Below are 27,408 nucleotides of genomic sequence, written 5' to 3' on the forward strand. Positions count from 1 at the left end.
TCAGAGTAAGGAAGTCATGATGCAGCTTTATTGGATATGGTTAAGCTGCATTTGGAGTATTGCATGCAGTTCTGGTCACCCCGTTATAGGCAGGCTGTGGAGGCTTCGGAAAGGGTGCAATAGAGGATTAGCAGAATGCTGCCGAGATTAGAGGGCATTCGCTGCATGCACAGATTTGTGTTGGGTTTTTTCTGGAACACCAGAGGTTGTGGGGAAATCAGTTAGAAGTACATAAAATTATAAGAGGCAAAGATAGTTAGCTAGTCAGAACCTATTTCCCTTGATGGAAATATCAAATACTAGAGGGAATAGCTTTAATGTGAAAGGGCGAAGTTTAAAGGAGATTTGCGTGCAGGATTTTTACATAAATGGCGTTGGGTGCCTGGATTATGCTGCCAGGGATGGTGGTTGAAGCAGGAGCATTTAAGAGATTTTTAGATAGGCAGGCAATGGAGGGATATGGATTATGTGCAGGATGATAAATGTTGGACTTGGCATCATGTTTGACACAGACATTGTGAGCCGAAGGACTTGTACCTGTGCTATACAGTTCTATGTTCTATGCATCTGCAATGCTGAATGAAGTTGCTTCTCAATTCAATGCCATGTATTATATGTTTCACACACTGTGCCAGATTGATGTGTCTTGAAACTACATATGGTTTTATGGTAGGTTTCAAGCATTTTATGATGTACATCCATTAATCTTCTAGAACAAACACAAACAGATTGCTGTAGTGTCTCAAGGGGTCAGGCAGCATTTCTGGAGGATATGGATAGGCGACGTTTCGGGTTGGGGCCCTTCTTCAGGCAGCCTTCTTCTAATTATTGCGCCTATCGAATTCTTATTCACATCCTCTTTGTACACTGTGGAGCTGTCAACTGTGCTACCTGAATCTATACCAACACCCAAGATAGACACAAAAAGCTGGACTGGTGAGAAAGAATGGGTGACGTTTCGGGTCGAGACCCTTCTTCATTCTGACCCGAACCCAAAACGTTCGATCTGAAACGTCTCCCATTCCTTTTTTCCAGAGATGCTGCCAGTCCCGCTGAGTTACTCCAGCTTTTTGTGTCTATCTTTGATTTAAATCAGCATTTGCAGTTCCTTCCTACACTATACCAAGACCCACCAATCTTTGCAAGTGCTTAGAGTTGGTGCACTGGCTCATATTCACGGACACTTCAGCCATCCTGAATGGGTATACCACTGCCGTCACCAGCTTCATCAGTAAGTGTTCAGAGGAATGCATGCCAAAGAAGGTAATACAAGTGGTCCCCAACCGAAGACCAATAATCAACAAAGAGATCCACTCTAAGGTGGTCCAAATCTGCAGCGTTCAAATCAAATGACCGTGAGCAGCACTAGATATATATATAAGATCTTCACAGTGCCATTCATTATACCAAGGGTGAATTCTGGGCTGAGCTAAAGTTTAGCTTACAGATAAAGCACAGAAACAGGCCCTTCGGCCCACCAAATCCGCACCGACCAGCGGTCCCCGCAAATTAACACTGCCCGACACACATTAGAAAGGATTTAAGAAGACCGCTATTGTCCCGGAGTTTAGCAAAAGCATGGTAGCATGCCATAAAGACTGCTGTTCAATGGCTCTGATATCCATCATCATGAATTGCTTTGAGAGACTGGTGATGGCACACAACAGCCTTCCAAACAGCCTTGTTCCACTGCCGTTTGCCTACTGTTACAGCAGATCCATGCAGAAGCCACCTCCCTGTGCCTAGTCATCTCTGGACCATCTAGATTGCAAGGACATCTACAGCAGTCACAAATTCACCACCGCCTACAATTCCTTTCTTTTAAAATCTTTTTATTTATTTTTTTCCAAAAAAAGCAAAAATAAAACATAAAAAACAGAGCAAAAAGAATAATGATAAACATAACAATGGTCTTGATACATAGGTCAGAATACACAATGAATATAGACCTCCCAGTGTCTATGTTAATATAGTTAAATCTTTAAAAGGAAACCCACAAAGATAAAAAGATAGGTGACAACACCTCCTCCACAATTATTCTGAACACTGCATGGGGATGTTCTCACCACTCCCTATACAGTATACCCCATGCACTCACGCCTGTGCAGCCAAATTCTGCTCCAACTCCATCTACAAGTTTGCAGATGTCACCACCATGGTAAGTTTACGCAGGCTGGATTTCGCTGGTATTAGGAACCCACGATGTCAACAAACCGTCTACCTTCCTTACTCCTCCCACACGAGACAGAACTGCAGCACCACACTGATCATTATAATTAGCAAAAAGTCTGCAGTACTTTATGATATGCAATTAATCTACGTATTTTCAAGCTGTTTGCTATTGAATTTAACTTCCATGGTTTTTACCAATAATTGTCAGAGCTAGTTTTTGCCCTTTAAATTTACAATCTGAGTGCGTGTGGAATGCAAACCGGTCGAAGAGGGACTGCCCTGCAAAGCATTGTTTCCTTTCATGTTCAGAGCAGTTTGCAGACCTATTATTCAACCTTTCACAGACTCTCCCATTATAACAGACTCTCTCATTTCAACATTGTCTGAGAATTAGATTTATTTCACAAATGTGCACAAAGTCATAAGATGAAGGAGGTGGACCACTGGTGCATGCTTTTAAATCAGTCCCTTTTCTTAAGCTGGAGAGTTGTAAAGGCATACGGTGTAATGTAAGAGCAAAAAATAGCTAGAAAAGATGTGTTCTGTTCCCAGGCTATTTACAAAAGTAGAATGTTTTCTATTGTGAGCTTCTTAATAATTTCCACTCTCTCCTCCCCCACTCTCTACCTGCTTTATAGGTGTACAAGTCAGTGGAGAGGAAATCGATGCCACATTCAGGTCAAACCTGCAGGATCCCTCAATCCTGATCTCGCATCAAAAAATGATGAAAATGGTAAAGAAATTAAACAAATCTTAAATAGCTGCATTCTGCAGCCTCACACTATTACTAATGATGTTTTCCTTTTGATTTCTAGTGTACACGTGGGCAGGGCTATGCATTGACTTGGGCTTGTTTGTCCTTGGTCTCCTGGTTGCATTAATCATAATCGCTAAAAGAAAATCAAGCAAGTACGTAATAATAAATAGATTTGATTGCTTTATGTTTTTGACCCATACTGCTCGGAGTTATAGACTCTTAGAGTGGTACAGCATGGAAACAGGCCCTTAGGTTCAACCTGCCAGCACCAGCCAACATGTTACACCTACATTGGTCCCACCTGCCTGCGGTTGGCCCATATCCCTCCAAATCTGTCCTATCCATGTATCCGTGTGTTCCTGGAGATAAACCTAATTAAATGTACAAGCTTAACATGTCAGCATCCATTTGGTGGACTGAGCTTCTCCATTTCAACTGAGCAAGTATAATTTGGTCAAAAACAAACTGCTGGAGTAACATAGAGAGTTTTGTTTTGCTCAGGAATCCAGCATCTGCAGTCCCTTGTGTCTCCAAGTTTAATTTGGACACTGTTGATTCTGTAACAATGATGATAAAAGCATCCCAGAAGATAAAGTTCCGTGAAAAGTCTCACGTGGCTTATCTCCACACCATTGCTTTTACATTAGAGGAAGACTTGTCTTTGGCAAGTCTCACATTGGCATCATTCCCAGATAGTCAGTAAAAACTCGGCAATTGAGTTTTAATGTGGGTAAATATGATGTCATGCATTTCAGTAAAAGGAATCTGAATGGTGAAAGATGCAGATGAGAAAAGAGTGATCTAAGTGTTCTTTTCGGAAGTGGCGGTGCTGTGAAACGGCTGCGGCTCGCCTGCAGTCTGTCTGTTTTTACTTTTTTTGTGCTGTTTTTTTTTTTGTCTTGTTCAGTTAAACCTTTGGTTATTAGGTTGTGTTATGTGTGGGGGGGGGGGCTGAAACAGGGCTTTCTGTCTCTCCCTTCGGGGGAATGCGACTTTCTTGTCGTATCCCCCTTCTCTTCCCCTGTCTGAGCTGAGGCCTAATGGCGGAGCTGGCGGCCTCCAACCTGCGACCAACCTCGAGGCTCCGGAGGTAGAGCCAGCCAGGACTTACCAACGCGAGGCTGGCCGTCTTCGAGCTGTGGCAGCGTTCGGGCAGCGGCACGACTCGGCGCTCCGGTGAGGGCGGACGGCGCGGGGCTGAGACGCTCCTGTGTGGGTGGTCCAGCTCCCGGCTGGAAGGCACTCCCGTGTGGGCGGCCCGGCTCCCGGCTGGAAGGTGCTTCCGTGAAGACGGCCCGGCTCCCGGCTGGAATGCTCTCCCGTATGGGCGGCGTGGTGCGGGGCTGAGACGCTCCCGTGTGGGCGGCCCGGTGCGGGGCGGAGACGGTGCTCCCGTGGCTGAGGCGGCGTTCTGGCGGCGGCGACCTGAATCTGGGGCTCAGCCGCAGGCCAGTGGAGGACAATGTCGGGAGCTCGCAGGTCACAGGCTGGTGCCTGTTTTACGGAGCTCCCGTGGCAACAACTGCGTCCGCTGGACTGGAGGGCGGCAGCTTCGACCACCCCCGGGCCGCGGAGCTTGAACCGCGGGACTGACTTACCATCGCCCGGTGGGGTATCGCCTCAGCGCAGAGGGAGAAGAGGAGGGAAGAGACAGCAACCCTAAGACTTTTGCCTCCATCACAGTGAGGAGGTGCTTGGTAAACTCACTGTGGTGGATGTTAATTTGTGTTTATTGTGTGTTGTTTATTATTACATGTATGGCTGCAGGCAACGACATTTCGTTCAGACCGAAAGGTCTGAATGACAAATAAAGGATTCAATTCAATTCAATTCAATTTTGCATGAATAGCAAAGAGATAGCAGGTATTTGTAGTGAGCAATCTATATCTTGCTTGCAGTTGCATCACAGGATACATAGACTCAGACAAACACACATGAACAAATTGTAAATAAATTATACATAAATCACATCAAATTTCTAAATGAAATAAGACTCCAAAAAACAAGATGGTAGGGATCCTTTATGATAGAAGCTGCAGAAACTGGTGGACATGACTATCTGAGGTAGGGTTCCGACCCGAAACATCACCTGTTCCTTTCCTCAGAGATGCTGCCTGACCTGCTGAGTTACTCCAGTATTTTGTGTCTAACTGGTGGACATTGCCTGGTGTAACATGGGCATTGCCCTCCCCACCATCGAAGGGATGGACAGGAAGCACTACCTCATGAAGGCAGCTAAAGTTATCAAAGACCCACACCATCGTAGTCATGCTTTCAAAACACTGCAACCATTGGGAAGAAGGTACAGCTGTCTGAGAACCATTATCTTCAGATTCAGGAACATCTTCTTCCCATTAACCATCCACAGTGCACAACCTTAACCACCACCCTATCTCTGGACTACCACAAACTACTCTTTATAGCTTGCACAACAAACAACTATGTATTCTTTAGAGGTTGTACTATTATAGTCTGGCAGTCTAGTATACCTTATTGCATTATAGTTTATCATATATTTATTGGTTGTGTAGTTACATTGATGTGCCTGTAAAGCTGCAGTATGTACCTATAAAAATTGCTATTGGAGACATGCCAAATGTCCTTAACCTTTTGAAATCAGATACAAAATATTGATTGATATCTCTGTGATTTCCTTTTTACCCAATGTTCCCAATGTTGGGCGAGTCCAGAACCAGGGGCCGCAGTCTTAGAATAAAGGAGAGGTCATTTAAGACTGAGGTGAGAAAAAACTTTTTCACCCAGAGAGTTGTGAATTTATGGAATTCCCTGCCACAGAGGGCAGTGGAGGCCAAGTCACTGGATGGATTTAAGAGAGAGTTAGATAGAGCTCTAGGGGCTAGTGGAGTCAAGGGATATCAAAAATAGATGGTTTTGATATGGGGAGAGAAGGCAGGCACGGGTTATTGATAGGGGATGATCAGCCATGATTACAATGAATGGCGGTGCTGGCTCAAATGGCCGAAATGGCCTCCTCCTGCACCTATTTTCTATGTTTCTATGTTTCTATATTACCCTTTAATAATTCAGCTTTATTAGCAGAGAAATACAAATATCAATGATTAATTTAAAAAAAACGCAAACTGGTCTGAGATGAAAATAAATATATTTGAGATTTATTAAAGAGGTGTAAAACAAGGGGCAATATTGGTGAAGGGAATAGAAAGGATTAAGATTCACTTTTACTGATGTGTTTTTATATATGTTTCTTCAAATATATCAACTCAAAACAAATTATCAATTGTAAGATTGGGAGCCTTAGGGGAGAAGATTGTAAATTAGTGAAAGATAAGTGGAAATGACGTTGCTTCAGTGATTATGAAAAACATTTTAGGGATAAGATAAATTGAAAAATTGTTTGAAATTATACAACTGTTTGAATTTAATGTAAACAAAGTAAGGAGTTGTTTAAGTGCATGGACACACAGGCAGGACATGAGTCTGACAAAGTACATCCAAAGACCAAGGCGATGCCAGTATAACTGGATGTATGATGAAGGAAAGCAAGATGAATATAATAACTAATCGTTAAAAATGTAGTTAATCTAGATAATTATAGGGAATTTAGTTTAACATCTGTGATAGTTGAACGTTGGATTCTTTAAATAAGATGGAATTATTATTTACCTGAATGAATAAAGTCATAGTTATACAGCATAAACTAGGTCCTTTCATCTAACTCATCCATGCTGCCCAAGATGCCCCATCTAACCTAATCCCATTTGCTTTTGTGCCAGTTCTTCATAGCCCTCAATTCCATATCCCATTAAACCTTTCCTATTCGTTTACCTGTCCAAGTGACTTTTAAATGCAATTATAGTACCTGCCTCAACGACCTCCTCTGGAAGCTCATTCCATGGGATAGAAACTAGTTTGATGCCGTCAACATTGATTTCAGAAAGGAAGATTGTGGTTGGCAAACTTAAATAACTTTTTTATAGAGAATGATGGATGGGAGACTGCACTAGATGTGATGTACGTTCAGAGTTCCTTTGTCAACACCACGTATAGGATGTTATAGCGAAGACTAATGGGTATCAGGAAACTGTTAACAAACCTCCCCAAGAAATGGTTGGAATGGAAGAAATAGACGGTAGAAATTGAGGTCAGCTCCTCAGTGTTTGGAAGGAGACATGAGCACTCTTTCACCAGGGGGGAGACAGTGCACGCAACCAGATATCTCTGCTTCAGAAGCAGAGTTGTGGTTAGTGGAAACATCTTTCTTCTGTGGGAGCAGAGATGTGTTCTTCCCCTCTCATATTGCAAGCTCAATTTGCACAGGTTAGAGCTGGCTCTAAGTAGAGAAGTGAAGGTAATTGAGATGTAGAAATGGAAGATGGACACAAAGTGCTGGAGTAACTCAGGTCAGGCAGCATCTCTGGAGGACATGGATCGGCAACGTTTTGGGTTGGGATCCTTCTTTAAACCAATGGTGGTGGAGATGAGAGAGCTGAAACAGAGGCTCAAGCTTTCCAGACTTCTCAACCTAACTTGTGAGTATCTTTTAATAGATACCAATGCAATTTACACCTAGGTGTACTGTGAATGTTCAGTAAACTTTGTCGGTTGCACCTAAAAGCTCTATTCTATACTTGTAAGGAAGGGAGGAAATGTGTGGTGTATGAACAGAGATTTCAACATTTTTGCAAATGGTCAGGTAAATGTCACAGATACTCGCACCATGTCTGGGCTAATTTCCCAACTGCATGATTTCACCCAGATATGATCACTGGCGTCACCTAACCCGAGTTGCCATTTTACCTGAATTTTGGGAATAAAAAACAGGTAATAATGGATTCAATTTCTAAACTGCTATTCCTGTGAGTTTTAAATTAAACTGCTGAGGAAATGCCAGCGGCTGAGAATTTTACAAATGGAGCTTTTCAATGAGTCTCCTTTCAGCTGCCAGCTCCTGCGTTCAGTTGAGTTGAGTTTAGTTTGGTTTATTATTGTGACGTGTACAGTGAAAAGCTTTTTTGTTGCGTGCTATCCAGTTAGCGAAAATTCTATACATGATTACAATCAATACAAGATAAGGAGTACAGATAAAAGGTACAGCATTTAGTCCAAGATTAAGTCCAATAATGTCTGAATAAAGATAATACAAAGGTCTCCAATGAGAAGGTGGGAGGTCAGGACCGAACTTCAGCTGTTGAGAGGAACATTCAGTTGCTTGATAACAACTGGGAAGAAACTATCTCTGAATCTGGAGGTTTGCATTTTTTAAACTTCTGTACCTCTTGCCTGATGGGAGAGAGGAGAAGAGAGTGAAACTGATCCTTGGTTATGCTGATGCCCTTGTCAAGGCAGCATGAAGTGTAGAGATGGTGTTAATGAGAAAGAGACTGGTTTGTGTAATGGTCTGGGCTACATCCACAACTCTCTGCAATTCCTTGCAGACTTCAATGGAGCTTTTCCCAAACAACGCTGTGATGCGTCCCGATAAAATGCTTTCAACGGTGCATCTGTAGAAGTTGGTGAAGGTTGTTGGGGATATGTCAAACTTCTAAGTTTAAAAAAATGTTAGAATAAGGAGTAAGCCATTTAGAATGGAGACGAGGAAACGTTTTTTCTCACAGAGAGTTGTGAGTCTGTGGAATTCTCTGCCTCAGAGGGCGGTGGAGGCAGGTTCTCTGGATGCTTTCAAGAGAGAGCTAGATAGGGCTCTTAAAAATAGCGGAGTCAGGGTATATGGGGAGAAGGCAGGAACGAGGTACTGATTGGAGATGATCAGCCATGATCATATTGAATCCTGAGGATTGTAGGGTAGCTAATGTTATCCCACTTTTTAAGAAAGAGAAAACAGGGAATTATAGTTAGCCTGACATCGGTGGTGGGGAAAATGCTGGAGTCAATTATAAAAGATGAGATAGCCGAACATTTCGATAGCAGCAACAGGATCGGTCCGAGTCAGCATGGATTTACGAAGGGGGAATCATGCTTGACTAATCTTCTGGAATTTTTTGAGGATGTAACGAGGAAAATGGACAAGGGAGAGCCAGTGAATGTAGTGCACCTGGACTTTCAGAAAGCATTTGATAAGGTCCCACATAGGAGATTAGTGGGCAAAATTAGGGCACATGGTATTGGGGTGCCATGGATAGAAAATTGGTTGGCAGACAGGACACAAAGAGTAAGGATTAACGGTCCCTTTCAGAATGGTAGGCAGTGACTAGTGGGGTACCGCAAGGTTCGGTGCTGGGACCGCAGGTATTTACAATATGCATCAATGATTTAGATGAAGGGATTCAAAGTAACATTAGCAAATTTGCAGATGACGCAAAGCTGGGTGGCAGTGTGAACTGTGATGAGGATGCTATGAGAATGCAGGGTGACTTGGACAGGTTGGGTGAGTAGGCAGATGCATGGCAGATGCAGTTTAATGTGGATAAATGTGAGGTTATCCACTTTGGTAGCAAAAACAGGAAGGCAGATTATTATCTAAATGGTGTCAAGTTGAGAAAAGGGGAAGTTTAACGGATCTGAGCGTCCTTGTTCATCAGTCAATGAAAGTAAGCATGCAGGTACAGCAGGCAGTGAAGAAATCAAATGGCATGTTGGCCTTCATAACAAGAGGAGTTGAGTATAGGAGCAAAGAGGTCCTTCTGCAGTTGTACAGGGCCCTAGTGAGACCACACCTAGAATATTGTGTGCAGTTTTTGTCTCCAAATTTAAGGAAGGACATTCTTGCTATTGAGGGAGTGCAGCGTAGGTTCATAAGGTTAATTCCCGGGATGGCGGGACTGTCATAAGCTGAGAGAATGGAACGGCTGGGCTTGTATACTCTGGAATTTAGAAGGATGAGAGGGAATCTTTTTGAAACATATAAGATTATTAAGGGTTTGGACACACTAGAGGCAGGAACCATGTTCCCGATATTTGGTGAGTCCAGAACCAGGGGCCACAGTTTAAGAATAAGGGGTAAGCCATTTAGAACGGAGATGAAGAAACACTTTTTCACACACAGAGTTGTGAGTTTGTGGAATTCTCTGCCTCAGAGGGCGGTAGAGGCCGGTTCTCTGGATACTTTCAAGAGAGAGCTAGATAGGGCTTTTAAATACAGTGGAGTCAGGGGATATGCGAAGAAGGCAGGAACGGGATACTGATTGTGGATGATCAGCCATGATCACATTGAATGGCGGTGCTGGCTCGAAGGACCGAATGGTCTACTCCTGCACCTATTGTCTATTGTCTAATCACCTGAGAGTATAATGACTTTTCAATAGAGGAGATTTATCACCTTGTTTTCTAGCAAAGAGATAATTAAGTAATTGAACCTTTGTTAATGAAGGATTCTATAAACCAGTTCCCGTATCTCTGCAGGGAGTGCTGGGAGAAACAGCAGGATCAAAGGAACCAACTCTCAGTAGATCCATCAATGCTGCTGCATTTGTGCATCATTTATTGAATCGGCCTCTGGCCCAGCTCATCTGTGCCGGTGTTCAGAGTCTATGTAAATCTGTTCCCATTCTGCCTAACATTTCAGCCTCTGTGCCTTCTCTTTCTCCTGGTATAGTTGGCTGACATCCTTTTCAAAACATCTAAACCATTCGTTCGAACCACTTTCCGTTGCAATGAGTTCCAAGTTCCGAGCAAAGGAATTCCCATGTTGGATTAATAAATAATAACCTTGTAATAAAGCTCACAGTTTTGGATTCTCCCAGAAGTGTACACCAACCCTGTTCAGCTATTCATAATAACCTCTTAATTCTTCCCTTCTGTAAAGATAAATAACCTCTAGGTGTTTCAATCTATCAGAGTAATTGTAATTCCCAAGGTCTACTCCATCCTTAATCTTTTTTTTAACTCTAGTATTTACATGGCCCTTTGCAAGAGGGAGACTAGAATTGGGCCTAGTATTAATGTAGCCTGGTCTGGATCATGTACAGGTTATATATATTTTTATTGCTTTATTTATATAGCACATTTTAAGTCAACTTGCATTGACACCAAAGTGCTTTACATAAATTAAATAATAAGTTTCCATACAAAACATAGAAAAAGGTTAAAAATAAATAAAGAAAGAAAATGGACACAACACATTATAGAGTTCAACACAAACATCCCCCCCACAACAGAATCAAAAATTTCCACTGTGCGGAAAGGCAACAGAAAGTTAAGTCCTCTTCCTCTGAAACACCCGAGGTCGGGGCCCATTTGTGGCCTTGCAGCCAGTCCGATGATTTTCAGGGCCCTCTTGCCGTGAAGATGGAACTCCGGCATCGGGTGAAACAATTCCTCAAGCGGCTTGGAAAGTCTGGAGCGGCTGCCTCCTCCCCGGAGACCGGAGACCGGGGCACTCGTAGACTTCAGGCCGCGCCGGTTGGAGCTCCGACCGCGGCGAACTCGATCCCAGGCTCCGCGGCGCTCCAAATCCAGCGCCGTCCGCGGCCGGACGCACGCAGCCACAGCTCTGCGATGTTGGGAGTCGGTGGCCACAGCGCTCCGGAGCTTACCGCACGGCGACCCGGTAAGGCATCGCCCGCTTTGTGGCTCCGCTCCGTGATGGTGTCCTTGCGCTGCGCTGTGCCGCCGCCGAAGCTGTAATCCCGGCCGGTCCCGACAGGAAACGCCGCTCCATTCTCGATGGTAGGCCGCGAGGACGGGGTGAAGAAGCAGCTCGGAGGGATGCTGCCTCTCCGACCAGTTTCCCCCTTCCCCACCCCCACCCACCACATAAAAGACCTCCACTAACATTTTGGACATGACTTAAACTAAAAAAAAGGTGAAGAGGCGGACAGCGGGCAGGCTGCCATACACAGACGGCGCCCACTCCCGCACATCCGCCATCTTGAAATATGATATATATGAACACACACTCATCGACCATATCCCCCAATTACTGAACTATACTTGAACCAAAACCATGTGTAGGAAGGAACTGCAGATGCTGGTTTAAACCGAAGGTAGACGCAAAACGCTGTAGTAACTCAGCGGGACAAGCAGCATCTCTGGAGAGTTTAGAGATGCAGCGCAGAAACAGGCCCTTCGGCCCACCTGGTCCGCGCCGACCAGCGATCCCCGCACATTAACACTATCCTACAGCCACTAGGGACAATTTTTACATTGACCAAGCCAATTTACCTACAAACCTGTATGTCTTTGGAGTGTGGGAGGAAACCGAAGGTCTCGGAGAAAACCCACGCAGGTCACAGGGAAAACGTACAAACTCCGTACAGACAGCACCCATAATTGGGATCGAACCAGGGTCTTCGGTGCTGCATTCGCTGTAAGGCAGCAACTCTACCGCTGCGCCACCATGATTGCTTCTTCAGACTGAAGAAGGGTCTCGACCCGAAACCTCACCCATTCCTTCTCTCCAGAGATGCTGCCTGTTCCGCTGAGTTACACCAGCAATTTGTGTCTCTCTTGAACCAAAGCTATATGGATGGCCTTGCCAGCCTTTGGACCTGCGTGGTATTGTGTGCTCAAGTGGCGTAATCAAGTCTTGTGGCTCAGATCAAGCCCTACCCACAGAATTCCTCTGGAAATCTTGACAATGCTCAACTCCACCTTCCAGTCTGATGAAGGAAGGTACACAAAATTGCTGGGTAAACTCAGCGGGTGCAGCAGCATCTATGGAGCGAAGGAAATAGGCGACGTTTCGGGCCGAAACCCTTCTTCAGACTCTGAAGAAGGGTTTCGGCCCGAAACGTCGCCTATTTCCTTCGCTCCATAGATGCTGCTGCACCCGCTGAGTTTCCCCAGCAATTTTGTGTACCTTCGATATTCCAGCATCTGCAGTTCCTTTTTGAACAGCCTGATGAAGGATCTTGATCTTGAAAACTTTGCTCTGTTTATCTTTCCACGGATGCTGCCTGACCTGCTGAGTATTTCCAGCATTTTCTATTTTTATCGAAAAGTTGAGGGTTGTCAAAACTCTCTTCATTCCAAAACACAAAGTGCTGGAGTAACTCAGTGAGTCAGACAGCACTGTGGACGTGAGTGTGAAGACGCTTTGTCTAACTATTCTCGCCACAAGAGCGACCGGACCCACTGAGTTATTCCAGCAATGTGGTTTGCTCAATATTTCAGCATCTGCAGTTCCTTGTACTGTACATCCTCATTTCAAGGTTGACAAGTATCCCTTGATTTCATAATCATCTAGGTACCGTTAGAAATTAAATTAAAAATCTGAATTGAAAAATAGATCACAAAAATACTTAAAACATATCAAATCAGTAGTTTAATATTAATGTTAAATATTTAATACATTATGATAAATATATTCTGTGTCGTATCTCTAAACTAAATAAATATTAAAGCAAAACTAAATAATTATAACCAAATATAACATGTTTCTTCCTTACAATTGCACCGTGACTTTTAAAGGAATGGGTCTCTGTACTGAATAGCAGATTAGATCTGGCACAGTACCCATACGCAGGTTTCACCAGTTGTGAGTTCCGTGTAATTCAAGTGAGTTCTTGCTTCATCATTGGACTTTCTGCAGAGAAGGATTAGTGGAGCATGGCCAGAAAGATCAGATCTCAGGTATTCACACAAAAGCAACAGAATTTGCAGGCATCTACTGTATATACTGCAGTCTGTGTGGTACTCCTGTTAAAAGTAAAGCTTTGAAAGTGTTTTGATTTTTTTTTGTCTGAAGCCGGATTTAATGATTTGTTCAAATTAAGGTTGTTATTTATTGTCGTATGCACATATACGGTGAGGTATAAGTACACATTGATCGATAACGGAAAAGTCTGCACAAAAACTGGGTGGCATAATTGCATAGCAGTAGACTTGTTATCTTGCAGCTCCAGAGACCCAGGTTTGATCCTGGCTACAGGTATTGTCTCTGCAGAGTTTGTGCAAACTCCAGGTGCTCTAGTTTCCTCCCACATTCTAAAGATGCGCAGATTTGTAGGTTAATTGACTCCTGTAGTGTGTAGGATAGAACTAGTGTACAGGTGCTTGCTGGTCGGCATGGACTCAGTGAGCCAAAGGGCCTGTTTTGATGCCGTAAACTATAAACTATAAACCAATGCAGAAGTGCACAATTAGAAAACAAGTCTATGGTAGTGCAAGAGGGGGAACTGTGGTGTTTTGTAGTCCAGGTAGGATTAGTATTGTGCAGGATGGTTCAAGAACCAGATGGTTGAAGGAAAGTAGTTGGCCTGAACCCGGGTGGTGTAGGACTCTGTTCCTCCTGTCTGATGGAAGCAGTAAGAAGAAGGCATGGCCTGAATGTTGGGGATTTTTTAATGTTTGATACAGCCTTTTTGAGGCAGCCAATGTGCAGACATCCACCAATCTCTATAGTCTTTTGTGTTGGAATTGACATAACAGGACATGATGCAACCAGACAGGATACATTCCACAGTGCACTAATAGAAATTAAAGCATTTTCTTGGGTACAAGTAATGCATCTGTTATTCTGTCACATTGCAAGATGTTGCATTTAAAATTAATTTGCAGTTAACTACCCTGTCCATAGACATCCCAAAGTGTTTTTTTTCATTATGTCGCAATGTTTCTCAATGTAAACTGCATCCTCCTGTTTGATCTTTAAGGAATTTATTTCGGAGGAGGTACAAAATAAGAGAATATCTAGTAAATCTCAGTATTCAGAAGTGTGGGGGAAGACAGGGACCATGGTGTATCTTTCCAACGTTCCATAAAGGTCGCAGGACATTTTCTGAAAGTCATAATAATAGTCCAAATTGTGCACAATCCAAACAGCCTTTTGACCCAGCTCCAAGTTCTCCAGGGATGCTGCCTGACCTTACTTTGTGAATGACTCCAGCATGTTGTATCTTTCCTTAGTAAACAAGCAGGTGCAGTTCCTTGTTTCTACATAGAAACATAGAAAATAGGTGCAGGAGTAGGCCATTCGGCCCTTCGAGCCTGCACCACCATTCAATATGATCATGGCTGATCATCCAACTCAGTATCCTGTACCTGCCTTCTCTCCATACCCTCTGATCCCTTTAGCCACAAGGGCCACATCTCACTCCCTCTTAAATATAGCCAATGAACTGGCCTCAACTACCTTCTGTGGCAGATAATTCCACAGATTCTCCACTCTCTGTATAAAAAATGTTTTTCTCATCTCGGTCCTAAAAGACTTCCCTCTTATCCTTAAACTGTGTCCCCTAAAATTATGAGGGACTGATTAACAGTAAACAACAAAAACTATTACTGCAGTTGAGGGATCCAAAATGTTGGGGGGAGAAGGGGTGGAGGAGGGTGCATGGATTGAAAGGAACTTTTGGCGGCGCGACTCACCCGTTGCAGCGGCCCCTACAGCCTGTCTGTCTTTTTTTTATTTTTTGTTTAGTTAAATGTAGTGTTTGGTGTTTTTTAACACTGGTTTTAAATGTGTATATGTGGGGGGCGGGGGGGGGGGGGGGGGGGGGGAAACGGTTTAAAATCTCTTCCCTGTCTGGGAGACCCGACCTTTTCCCTGTCGGGTCTCCGTTGTCGTTGGGGCCTAGCACCGTGGAGCGGCCTCCAGCCTGAACGACCCGGGGGCTCGGGAGACTGAGGAGCTGCGGAGCTGCGGACTACTCACCATCGTGGGGCTGGCCGGCCTCGGAGCGTGGGGAGCGGTGGTGACTCGCTGCTGCGACTCGACTCCTGGGGCTCGGAGGCTCCAGCAACGCAGCCGCAGGTCCGGTGGACTGGGACATCGGGAGCTCGCTGGTCCAGGGGGAGAGACCGCTTCCCGGAGCTCCCGCAACGCGACTTCTCCAGCCCGTGTCGCGGGGTTGGAACGACCCGGAGCGGGGTCATACATCGCCCAGCACGGCTTCATGGCCGTGGGACATTCCAGCGCCCACCGGGGGCTCCAACTTCGAGACTTCTAGACTGGGAGCGGGGCCGTAAATCGCCCGGAACGGCCTAAAATGGCCGTGGGACTTATCATCGCCCGCCTGTGGCTTCGACATCGGGAGAGACATGGAGAACAGGGGAGAGAAAAGACTTTGCCTTCCATCCACTGTGATGGATGTTTGTGTGAACTAAATTGTGTGTATGTCTAGGAATTGTCTTTGTTTGTATGGCTGTGGAAACAAAATTTCGTTTGAGCCTCACTGAGGCTCAAATGACAATAAATTGTATTGTATTGTATTGTATTGTATTGTATTGTATTGTTCTGGACTTCCCCAACATCGGGAATAATCTTCCTGCATAGATTAGGCTGTGCTTCTTTTTTTAGAAACTGAGCTGAATTGAATTGAATTGAATTGAATTGAATACCTTTATTGTCATTGAGAGAGATGAGATTAAGACAAATAAAATTATGAGGGACTGATTAACAGTAAACAACAAAAACTATTACTGCAGTTGAGGGATCCAAAATGTTGGGGGGAGAAGGGGTGGAGGAGGGTGCATGGATTGAAAGTAATTGGTGCGAGGATTAGCGGGGTGAGGAAGAACTCTTTCCTCCAGATGGTGATGTGCAAGGGTTAGGGTGTCTGGAAGGCACTTCCTAAGTGAAAGACGCTGAATCTTTAATTTAGTTTAGTTTAGAGATACAGCTTGGAAACAGGCCCTTCGGCCCGCCGAGTCCGTGCCGGACAGCGATCTCCATACCTTAGCCCTATCCTACACACAAGGGACAGTTTACAAACTCTACTGGACTGTTTGTAAGAAAATAATCTCACTGTGCATTTGCACTTTGCACATGTGACAATAAAGTACCATTGAAGATGACCCCAGTTTAATATAGTCAAAGCAGAGGCTGCTGCAAACACTCAGAAGATCAGGCAGCATCTGTGGACAAAGAAACAAAATCAGCATTTCAAGACAAAAATGCTCCATTAGAATATGCCGTTTGATATGTGGAAAGGATTCCATCTCAGATCCAAATACCCTATAATTAAATAAAATTAACCATTCAGCGCAGTTCACTTCCCTTTAAAAAAAACATCTACTCAGCACCTCAGGAGCTGTTTAACACACTGCCACTGATAATTTGATTATCTTAGTCTATAAATGGCCTGTAATCAACAATTCCACTTCTGATCTGACAATTACCTTATTTTATATTCAATGAATTAACAACAATGAATTAACAGGCCAGCGTAGGGGGAATGGAGAACCAGAGTATATAGGTTTAAGGTGAGTGGATAAAGATTTAATAGGAACCTGAGGGTGACGTTTTACACAACTTATGGTGGGTGTATGGAACAAGCTGCCAGAGGAGGTAGTTGAGGCAGGTACTATCGCAATGTTTAAGAAAGATTTTGACAGGTAAATGGATAGGATAAAGTTAGAGGGATATGGGCTAAATGCAGGCACGTGGGACATGCAGATGGGACTAGTGTAGATGGGACATGTTGGTCGGTGTGGATATGTTGGACCGCTGGGCCTCTCCACCACAAATCCACTGCTTTGTGGAGTATCTATGATGGGAGATCTTATCTAATTTATGATCTATTATATTGCATAATGGATGCTATTAGGAAGACTGAAACTGGTTCCTGATACTGTAAACAAAAGTATTGATGGGATAAATGGAACTCATTGAATGGCACCACATGACTGATTTACAAGAAACAACATGTAGCAAATCTTGCTGTAACTAATTTTCATGGCAAAACAACCCAAATCTAAATGCAAGCTGCATAAGAAGAATACTAATGGGATCTTGCATCTATACGAGATCCATTCAGGTCATGATCCAGTCCATTATAACACATCCCAACTTAGATTTTATGAGTTTTCTGACAGGCACTCAGAGAATAAAAGGGGACCTCATTAATAATAAAAATAAAAGTTGCTGAACTAGAAATCCTGCCAAAACCGCAGTAGCTATCATTATTACTGGGAGTAGGCAGGATGATTTAATTCAGAGTTTATCAAATAAAATCTCGTGTGAAGTAAAAAAAAAATGATGATATTGCTCATTAATCAGAATTATTCCTTAATGAGGCTGTTTAAAGTTTGGAGAGTTTTGTTGGACATTTGAGTTGTGAAAGTTGGTTAATGTTTTCTTGGTAAATTAACTATTACAGGAACGATATGGCGGTTTTTGAGAGAATGAAGAGGTTTACCAGAATGCTGCCTCGATTGAAGGGTAATCTCTATAAGGAAAGGTTGGTCAATCTTGGATTGTTTTCTTTGTTTTCCGAAAGGCCTGCTCCGTGTGTGCCGTTCTATGTTCTAGGTTCTATCGCAATGCATTTTAGACTTGTAAATATCAGAACATTTAAAGGATTTTAAATCCATGCTCTGTGTTTTTCTAATGTTGCCTTCAAGTTCAACCCTTTCCTATCCCAACACAAAATATCTGACAATAGGCATTTTAGTTTTCAAGAGTTATCAGCGGAACCAATTAATCACAAAGTTATCCACAACGCCTTATTAATACCTGTCATTAAATTTAAAATCTTTTATCTTGGAAATGATTTTTGATGTTTTTTAATGTTAGTTTTTTAACATAATTTTCCTTCTCTTCAAGCGATGGAATATCAGTATTATTATTACCCAAAACAGAACAGTTCAGCACCTTCTCAACACTGATCATATTGCCAATCGTATAGTATTAGTAAAATGTCAGTATTTTTGTGCTCTAACCCTAACACTAGATAGATTTAGAAGAGAAAATGTAGAACAGTGCAGCAGAGGAGCAGGCCCTGTGGCCTACAATGTATGTGCATACAATGATGCCAAGATCAACTCTTCTCAGCCTGCATATCCACATGCCTACCCGAAAGGCCCTTAATCGCCACTATCATATCTGCCTCTATCACCACCGCCGGATGCACGTTCAAGTCACCCACCAACACCACCAAACTTACCCCGCACATCATCTTTACATTTTGCCCCTCTCACCTTAAAGCTATTCCATCTATTTGATATTTGCATTCTGCGAAAAAGATTCTGATTATCTACGCTATCGATGACTCTCATAATTTTGATGCAGTTCTATCAGGTCTCCCCTCAACCTCTAGCATTCCAGGGAAAACAATCCAAGTCCAACTTCTAGCTAATGTCCTTTAATCCATGCAGCATTCTGATAAACTTCTTCTTTACCCTTTCCAAAGCTTCAACCTCCTTCCTGATTTAGGATTGAACTGCACCCAATACTCCACATGTGGCCTAACAAAGTCTCATAAAGCTGCATCATCTCTTCGAGACTCTTGTACCTCAGTCAATGAAAGCAAACATACCTTATTTATGCCTTCTTTACTACTCCATCTACCTGTGTAGCCATTTTTCATTTGGGTACCTACAGAGACCCTTACACCAAAGAAAATGAAATCTTTGTTCTATCAGCCTCGGCTGAGTTAAAACCTACAAGACAAAATTGAAAGACTAGTATATCGTTATAAAAAGTTATTGTTGTTACTGGTTTATACCAAAGGTAGACACAAATGCTGGAGTAACTCAGCAGGTCACACAGCATATCTGGCAAAAATGGATAGGTGACATTTCAGATCGAAGGGTCCCTACCAGAAACATCATAGCAAAAGGATTTGAGTATAAGAGCAGGGAGGTTCTACTGCAGTTGTACAGGACCTTGGTGAGACCACACCTGGATTATTGTGTACAGTTTTGGTCTCCTAATCTGAGGAAAGACATTCTTGCCATAGAGGGAGTACAGAGAAGGTTCACCAGACTGATTCCTGGGATGGCAGGACTTTCATATGAAGAAAGACTGGATAGACTTGGCTTGTACTCACTAGAATTTAGAAGATTGAGGGGGGATCTTATAGAAACTTACAAAATTCTTAACGGGTTGGATAGGCTAGATGCAGGAACATTATTCCCGATGTTGGGAAAGTCCAGAACAAGGGATCACAATTTAAGGATAAGAGGGAAGTCTTTTAGGACCGAGATGAGAAAATCATTTTTTACACAGAGAGTGGTAAATCTGTGGAATTCACTGCCACAGAAGGTAGTTGAGGCCAGTTCATTGGCTAGATTTAAGAGGGAGTTAGATGTGGCCCTTGTGGCTAAAGGGATCAATGGGTATGGAGAGAAGGCAGGTATGGGATATTGATTTGGATGATCAGCCATGATCATATTGAATGGCGGTGCTGGCTCGAAGGGCCGAATGGCCTACTCCTGCACCTATTTTCTATGTCTATGTAACATCACCTCTCTCATTTTCTCCAAAGATACTGCCTGACCTGCTGAGTTACTCCAGTATCTGTGCCTATCTTTGAAAGATTAGTGTACTCAGTTAGTCTATCACCCATTCCACTATTATCAGTTAATAGTGTTAGCTAGAGGCATGCAATGCCTCACTTCAGCACCCTTTAAGGACGCTTACAAGTTAAAATACATGAACTCATTCCTCTGGATTATCTTAAATGCCGATTCCACGATTAGCAAAATTATTTTGTCACTCAAAATCTATGGTACCTCTGAGGTAGCAAAATAATTCCCAAATTACTTAATGGTGCAGTGATGTAAAATGTCACATCATCTGTTTGTAAGTATATTTCATCAAACATTTTTATAAATGTGCACCCATGTAGAAAATAAATGATGGTTTAGTTAACTTGAGGTGCACTTACCCAGTTGCAACAAATGTCTTGAACAAAGAATCAAACTGTGACCCCAAACGTGTTCTGTCCGTTTCCTACCACAGACACTGCCTGGTGTGCTGAGTTCTGCCAGCAGATTGTTGTTTGGTTAAGATTTTATCATCTGCAGTGTGCTGTGTGACAATTTCTTGCTGCAGGCGGCCATAGCACACACAAGAAGCACAATATTATTGCTTGTAACATCCACAATTAGCAACTTTTCTTTTGGAAAAGCAATTTTTTACTAAACAAAATTTTAACAATGGAGCTGTGCAAATAAATTGATATTGATTGTCAATTTATTAAATAAGTATGCATTGAGTAAATTGTAAGCACTCAACGTGTACCTAGGTTTGGGGTATAACCATGTCGATGAAGATCACTCATAACTGATTGATTCTATTTTTTATTAAAGGATACCAATGCCAGCATCCAAATGTCATTCAATATCCAATATCCTGTATGGTGATCACAGCGCTGATTTATCAGCAAAGGTGGGTAGCATTTCACAAGAGCTCTTTCATCCATTTGATACAGCTAATAAAATTGTGCACTTTATTTCTGTAACATTACATTGAATTTTGGAAGTCCAAAATCGTTCCGGGCCCTTGATGCCTGCTGCATGACAGTCATGCATAGTGGCACTACTGGGTCGAGTTGTGTATTATTCTGAGGTGCTGTCTATGTGGTGTTTGCACGTTATCCCTTTGATGGGTTAGGTTTCCCGCAGGGGCTCCAGTTTCCTCCCAGATCACAATGACATGCTAGTTGGTAAGTTATTTGGCTACAGTTGATAGCCCATAGTATGGTGCAATAATATGGTAGTAATGGTGTGAGCAGGACAATAAGTTGAATGGAAATAAGTGGGGGAATAGAATTGATGTGATTGCTCGGAGAGCTGATATAAACTCAATGTCAAATGGCTTCCTTCTAAGTTATAAGGAAATATGACACCATTCACAGCAGAGAAGGAAGCCATTTAGCCCATCAAGTCAACGCGGGCTCTCTGCAGAGCACTTTAGTCAATCCCATATCCCAACTCAACTCCTTTAGTTTTGTTGGACAGGACAGGTTTAAAGAGTTATGGGCCAAGTACAGGCAGGTGGAACTAATGTACATGGGGCATGTTGGTAGGTGTGGGCAAGTTGGGCTGAAGGGCCTGTTCCCACGTTGTATGACTCTATGACTCTAACTCTTTCACACAGAGAGTGGTGAATCTCTGGAACTCTCTGCCACATAGGGTAGTCGAGGCCAGTTCATTGGCTATATTTAAGAGGGAGTTAGATGTGGCCCTTGTGGCTAAGGGGATCAGAGGGTATGGCGAGAAGGCAGGTACGGGATACTGAGTTGGATGATCAGCCATGATCATATTGAATGGCGGTGCAGGCTCAAAGGGCCGAATGGCCTACTCCTGCACCTAATTTCTATGTTTCTATGTTTCTATGTTTAACTCCCTCCCATTCATTTTCTTTTTTGCAATCATTGAATGCCCCTGTCTATTCTATGGATTATGCTTGGCTGATCAGTATATATATATAGGTGCTAATGCAAAGATGGGCACATTTTAAGCCACTACCAGTTCAGTGTGGTGTGGTGGATGTGCCAAATGGCCAATGAGGAAGAGGTTGGTGCTGCATTTGGGGGTATTTCATGCTGCTCTGGCCACCCCATTACAGGAACGATATTGAGGGTTTGGAAAGAGTGCACAGGAAGTTTACCAGAATGATTCTTGGATTGGGGATATTAGCTTCATGGAGAGGTTGAACAGACCTGGATTTTTTTCTCTGGAACGCCGGAGGTTGAGGGGAGACCTTTTCAAAGTATATGGAATTAGAAGACCCATTGACTAGGTAGACAGTCAGTACCTTTTTCCCAGAATGGAAATATCAAATACTGGAGCATAGCTTTAAGGTGAGAAGGGTAAGATTAAAGGTGATGTGTGGGGCAAGTTTTCGACACAGACGACTGTGAATGACTAAAACGCGTTGCCAGGGGTGATGGTGGAGGCAGATACAATAGTGGCATTTAAGAGACTTTTGAATAGGCACATAGATATTCAGGCAATGGAGGGATATGAATTAGAGCATTCATAGCAAACGGCTTTGAGTATAGAAGCAGGGAGGTTCTACTGCAGTTGTACAGGGTCTTGGTGAGACCACACCTGCAGTATTGCGTACAGTTTTGGTCTCCTAATCTGAGGAAATACATTCTTGCCATAGAGGGAGTACAGAGAAGGTTCACCAGACTGATTCCTGGGATGTCAGGACTTTCATATGAAGAAAGACTGGATAGACTCGGTTTGTACTCGCTAGAAATTAGAAGATTGAGGGGGGATCTTATAGAAACTTACAAAATTCTTAAGAGGTTGGACAGGCTAGATGCAGGAAGATTGTTCCCGATGTTGGGGAAGTCCAGAACAAGGGGTCACAGTTTAACGATAAGGGGGAAACCTTTTAGGACCGAGATGAGAAAAACATTTTTCACACATGGAGTGGTGAATCTCTGGAATTCTCTGCCACAGAAGGTAGTTGAGGCCAGTTCATTGGCTATATTTAAGAGGGAGTTAGATGTGGCCCTTGTGGCTAAAGGGATCAGGGGGTATGGAGAGAAGGCAGGTACAGGATACTGAGTTGGATGATCAGCCATGCTCATATTGAATGGCGGTGCAGGCTCGAAGGGCCGAATGGCCAACTCCTGCACCTATTTTCTATGTTTCTACGTTTCTATATGTAGGCTGATAAGAGTTGGTCTTTGGCATCATTTTCAATATAGACATTGTGGGTCAGAGGGCCTGTTTCTGTGCTGTACTGTCCTATGTTTTATGTTCTATGATAATGTAGGTATTTTAATTGGATTGTCTGATCTGTTTAAAAATGGCGTGTGTTGGAACTTCTGTGTCAGGTGGATCAATGACTCTGTGAGCAGTGTTAGTAGATAGACAATTAACCCAATGACTCTCATACATATTGACTCTGCTTCACAATATTAGTCTTGGTACTTCAGCAGGACAGTTCTCCTGCTAATTATCTCGGCTAAACTCAATATTTAAAATAAATAATGCTGCACAATGATAAATTCTGCTAAATCAATTACTGTACTTCATCGTGAAAGGTTTCTGAGTGCAATCCAGGAGCAGTTTTCAGTAGCACTACAGAAGTCGGGCAGTGTAGCTTGTAGAGTTGCTAGCTCACAGCCCCAGCAATCCTGATCTCTGGTGCTGTGTATATGGAGTTTGCATGTTCTGCCTCTGACAGTTTAAGTTTCCCCAACGGGCTTTGATTTCCTCTCACAAGCCAAAAATATCAGGGTCAGTAGGCTAATTAGTGTCTTCAGATTGCCCGTAGCTTGCAAGTGAGTGAGAAATAAAATAAACTGGGAGTAATTCAGAGGAGAGTGATACAAATAAAAAATGGGATTAGTATAAGTGAGCATTTGAAGGTCAAAGGCCGAAGGGCCGGTTTATGTGCTGTCTCCTTAAGTTTCCTTCCGTTTTTTGGCATGTGTTTCAAGGTACATCATATTTCTTGGTTTGAAGCTTTTGCTTCCTCTGATTCTGCTCATAAACCTGTACAAGACGTCTTTACTGTGATGAAGATTGGCACAAAACGCCAGAGTAACCCAACGGGACAGGCAGCGTATTTGGAGAGAAGGAATGGGTGACGTTTCAGGTCGAGACCTTTCTTCAGACTCGACCTGAAATGTCACCCATTCCTTCTCTCCAGAGATGCTGCCTGTCCTGCTGAGTTACTCCAGCATTTTGTGTCTATCTTCGGTGTAAACTAGCATCTGCAGTTCCTTCCTACACATCGGCACGCTGGTGTGGCGGTAGAGCTACGGGTAGATCCTGACTACGAGTGCTGACTGTACGGAGTTTGTACGTTCTCCCCGTGACCTGCATGGGTTCACTCCAAGATCTCAATTTCCTCCCACACTCCAAAGCCATACAGGTTTATAGGTGAATTACCGTCGGTATAAATGTTAAATTGTCCCTAGTGTCCGTAGGATAGTGTTAAGGTGCGGGGATCGCTGGTCGGTGTGGGCCGAAGGGCCTGTTTCCACACTGCATCTCTAAACATCCTTACTATGACACTGGTTTAGGGAAAAATAAAAATGTATTTGGCTTCTTACTTCTGATCACCATCCTGAAATCTTTGGGGAATAGTGCTTGTGAATGAGATAAGAGTTTGCTTGTATTCAATCCATGCTCGTTTGGCAGGTAACAAATAACTCCCTAGGCTTCCAGATTCACAATGGTCACAAACAATTAGAGAAACGTAATAGCAACAATTATGCTGGATCCACTATCCAATACAATTTTATGTATCCCATGTAGTTTACAGCATGTTGAATTCTCATCTCAATACTTTCTCAATATAAAGTTATTATAAATATTATTGCTGGCAGTGTGTTCTAGTACCCCGCCTAACACAGTTAAGAATTACTGGAGTAACTCAGAGGGACAGGCAGCATCTCTGGAGAGAAGGAATGGGTGACATGAAACGTCACCCATTCCTTCTCTCCAGAGATGCTGCCTGTCCCGCTGTGTTACTCCAGCATGCTGTGTCTATCTTCGGTTTAAACCTGCATCAGCAGTTCCTTCCTACACAGTTAAGAATTAAGTCTGTTCACCTTCCCTCTACTCTATTTGTTTGTGTATGCCATTATTGACATCTCACGGGAGGGGACAGCTGAGGAACCCAAGGAAGATCAGCCCAGTAGGTACCTTTGCCTTCAACAGAAGAGAGAAAACCCAAAATAAAGGGTGCCTGAAGATAAAACATGCTGTCTGACTATCACTAACTAAAATATGATAAAAAAATAATACGACAAAATAAAAGCTACCCTTCCATTAAATTAATACCTACAAGATACAATATCTCTAACGGAAACTGGCAGAATACCTTGAACCCCTTCCCACCAGCTCAAAGAGAAAGGTTCTGACTTGTTAATTCATAAGACAAAAGTATTTTTCTCTGTATGCCTGTTATCCTGAGAGTTGCCCGATTTTCCGCAATAAAAATATAATTAGTCAACATATTCTGTGATATTCATGTTCCTGACAGTTCTCAGTGTGAAACTGTCTGGCGTAGTAGAGTGCTTGCCAAAACAGTGCCACGCTATTGTGCTTTTCTTTTCAGTTTACAAAGTGGAACAGTATGACAAGCCCAGCCATCAGTGTTTACCCCTGGCAAACTCCACATAAGGTAAGATTCGATCCAGCAAATTGTAAAAATAGCTCAGCCCAGACATGGTAATTATGATTATAAGGACCAATAATAATGTTCTATATTATTGATAAGTAATCTGCTCTGAAACAGATAGTTTTAAGAGCGAGTTAGATTTAGCTCTTGGGGCTAAAGGAATCAAGGGATACGGGGGGAAAAGCAGGAACGGGGTACTGATTTTGGACAATCAGCCATGATCATATGGCTGGCCCGAAGGGCCGAATTGACTACTCCTGCACCTATTTTCTGTGTTTCTATGTTTCAATAACTGATTAGAAACCCAGCAAGTGCACAGTAGCTCATGGAAGAAAATATTTTGGGGTTAACAGACTGTCTTTTCTTGTTCATTTTAAACAGGTGTTGTCCAAGGTCTCAGATGAACCCACTTCCTTTTCTAATCCCTTGTATGAAGGTAAAATGGAAAACAGGAAGCCTCCAGCAGAAGGAATTACTGGAACTTTGAATTTCAGAAATACTTGAAAAAAAATTCAATTGCCTTGAACTTTAGAGCTATGTTAAAGTAGAGATGTTTCTTGAATTAATCTTATCTAACATTTTTATCTAACATAAAGTGATTGCCTTTCTGAATACAAAGAAATGTCTATTTTTTTCAACTTCAATATTTCTTGTAAACTTTTGGAAACTTTTCTATTTGAAATCATTAAATAGAGGGATTATATTTTGTGCCCACATGTACACACGAGACTCTGGCCATTTAATTTTAGTGGATTTAAAGACTTCCCTTGGTGATCGTAAATTGAATTGATGTCATGTTTAATGGGAGCAAAGAAGGACAGTGTGATGTCGTTTATACAGAATGCAACATAAAGTTTGAGCGAGAGTAGCATAAAACTGTCAAAAGGCTCACTTCTGAAAAATTATGTGCTTAACTGTATTCAAGGTGAAGCTGATCGGATAGTATTCCTACAAAATCAGCATATTTCTGCAAAGTACTGCAATGTGTCAGATCACTTTGTCATTTAAGGTGTCCCATTGATGTAACAAACAACTCCTCGGCACCAGCTGTGTCTTTGTGCAGTTTCAATGCTCAGTCAACACTCAAACTCCTATCTCAGCTTATGTTCTTTTGTATCTTAATACCTGCGTGGATAGCTGTTTTATGCACCATGAGCAAAATTCAACCTGACTGAGCACGGTGAAGCATACTGTTTGAAGAAGTGACCCGACCTAAAATGTAATCTATCCACTTTTCCAGAGATCGACCCTGATCTGTTGAATAATCCAGCACTGTGGGATCCCGTTGGAGGTGGTAGAAATTTCGGATAATGTGTTGTATGCAACAGCTGATGGGGTGAAAAGTAAGGACTAGGGAGACACTGTTGCAACTAGGGGGAGGGGGAGCAAGAGCGGAGCTGCAGGGTACTGAGGAGACACGAGGGCCTAATTTATGATGGGAGAGGGGATCCCTAAAGAATGAGGACATCTCGGATGTCCTGGTATGGAACACCTCATCTTTGGCACAGATGTGGCATAGATGGCGGAATTGGGAATAGGGTTTAGAGTCTTTGCAGGAAGCAGGGTGGGAAGAAGCGTAGTTGAGATAGTTGTGGGAGTCAGTGGGTTTGTAATAGATGTCAGTCAATAGTCTATTACCCGATGGAGACTGTGAGATTAAGAAAGGGGAGGGAGGTTTTGGAGATGGTCCAAGTAAATTTGAGTACCGCATGAAAATTGGTGGTGAAGTTGATGGTCCAATGAGTCCTGCATGGGTGCAGGAGGAGCACTGATCCGG

General features: G+C 42.9%; 1 protein-coding gene across 1 annotated transcript in view; it reads left to right on the forward strand.

Moving 5' to 3' along the window:
• malrd1 (MAM and LDL receptor class A domain containing 1) overlaps nucleotides 1–26,350 on the forward strand; it is a 343,320-nt gene extending 316,970 nt beyond the window's left edge. Inside the window, exons 36-41 of the mRNA XM_033040137.1 lie at nucleotides 2,811–2,905; nucleotides 2,988–3,081; nucleotides 17,911–17,991; nucleotides 20,846–20,924; nucleotides 25,569–25,634; nucleotides 26,013–26,350. Coding sequence (XP_032896028.1) covers nucleotides 2,811–2,905; nucleotides 2,988–3,081; nucleotides 17,911–17,991; nucleotides 20,846–20,924; nucleotides 25,569–25,634; nucleotides 26,013–26,135 — 538 coding nt within the window. The 3' untranslated portion in view covers nucleotides 26,136–26,350. The remainder of the gene's footprint in view (nucleotides 1–2,810; nucleotides 2,906–2,987; nucleotides 3,082–17,910; nucleotides 17,992–20,845; nucleotides 20,925–25,568; nucleotides 25,635–26,012) is intronic.
• The last annotated feature ends 1,058 nt before the right edge of the window (nucleotides 26,351–27,408 follow it).

Source organism: Amblyraja radiata, chromosome 2, assembly GCF_010909765.2.
Source record: "Amblyraja radiata isolate CabotCenter1 chromosome 2, sAmbRad1.1.pri, whole genome shotgun sequence".
Taxonomy (NCBI): Eukaryota; Metazoa; Chordata; class Chondrichthyes; order Rajiformes; family Rajidae; genus Amblyraja; species Amblyraja radiata.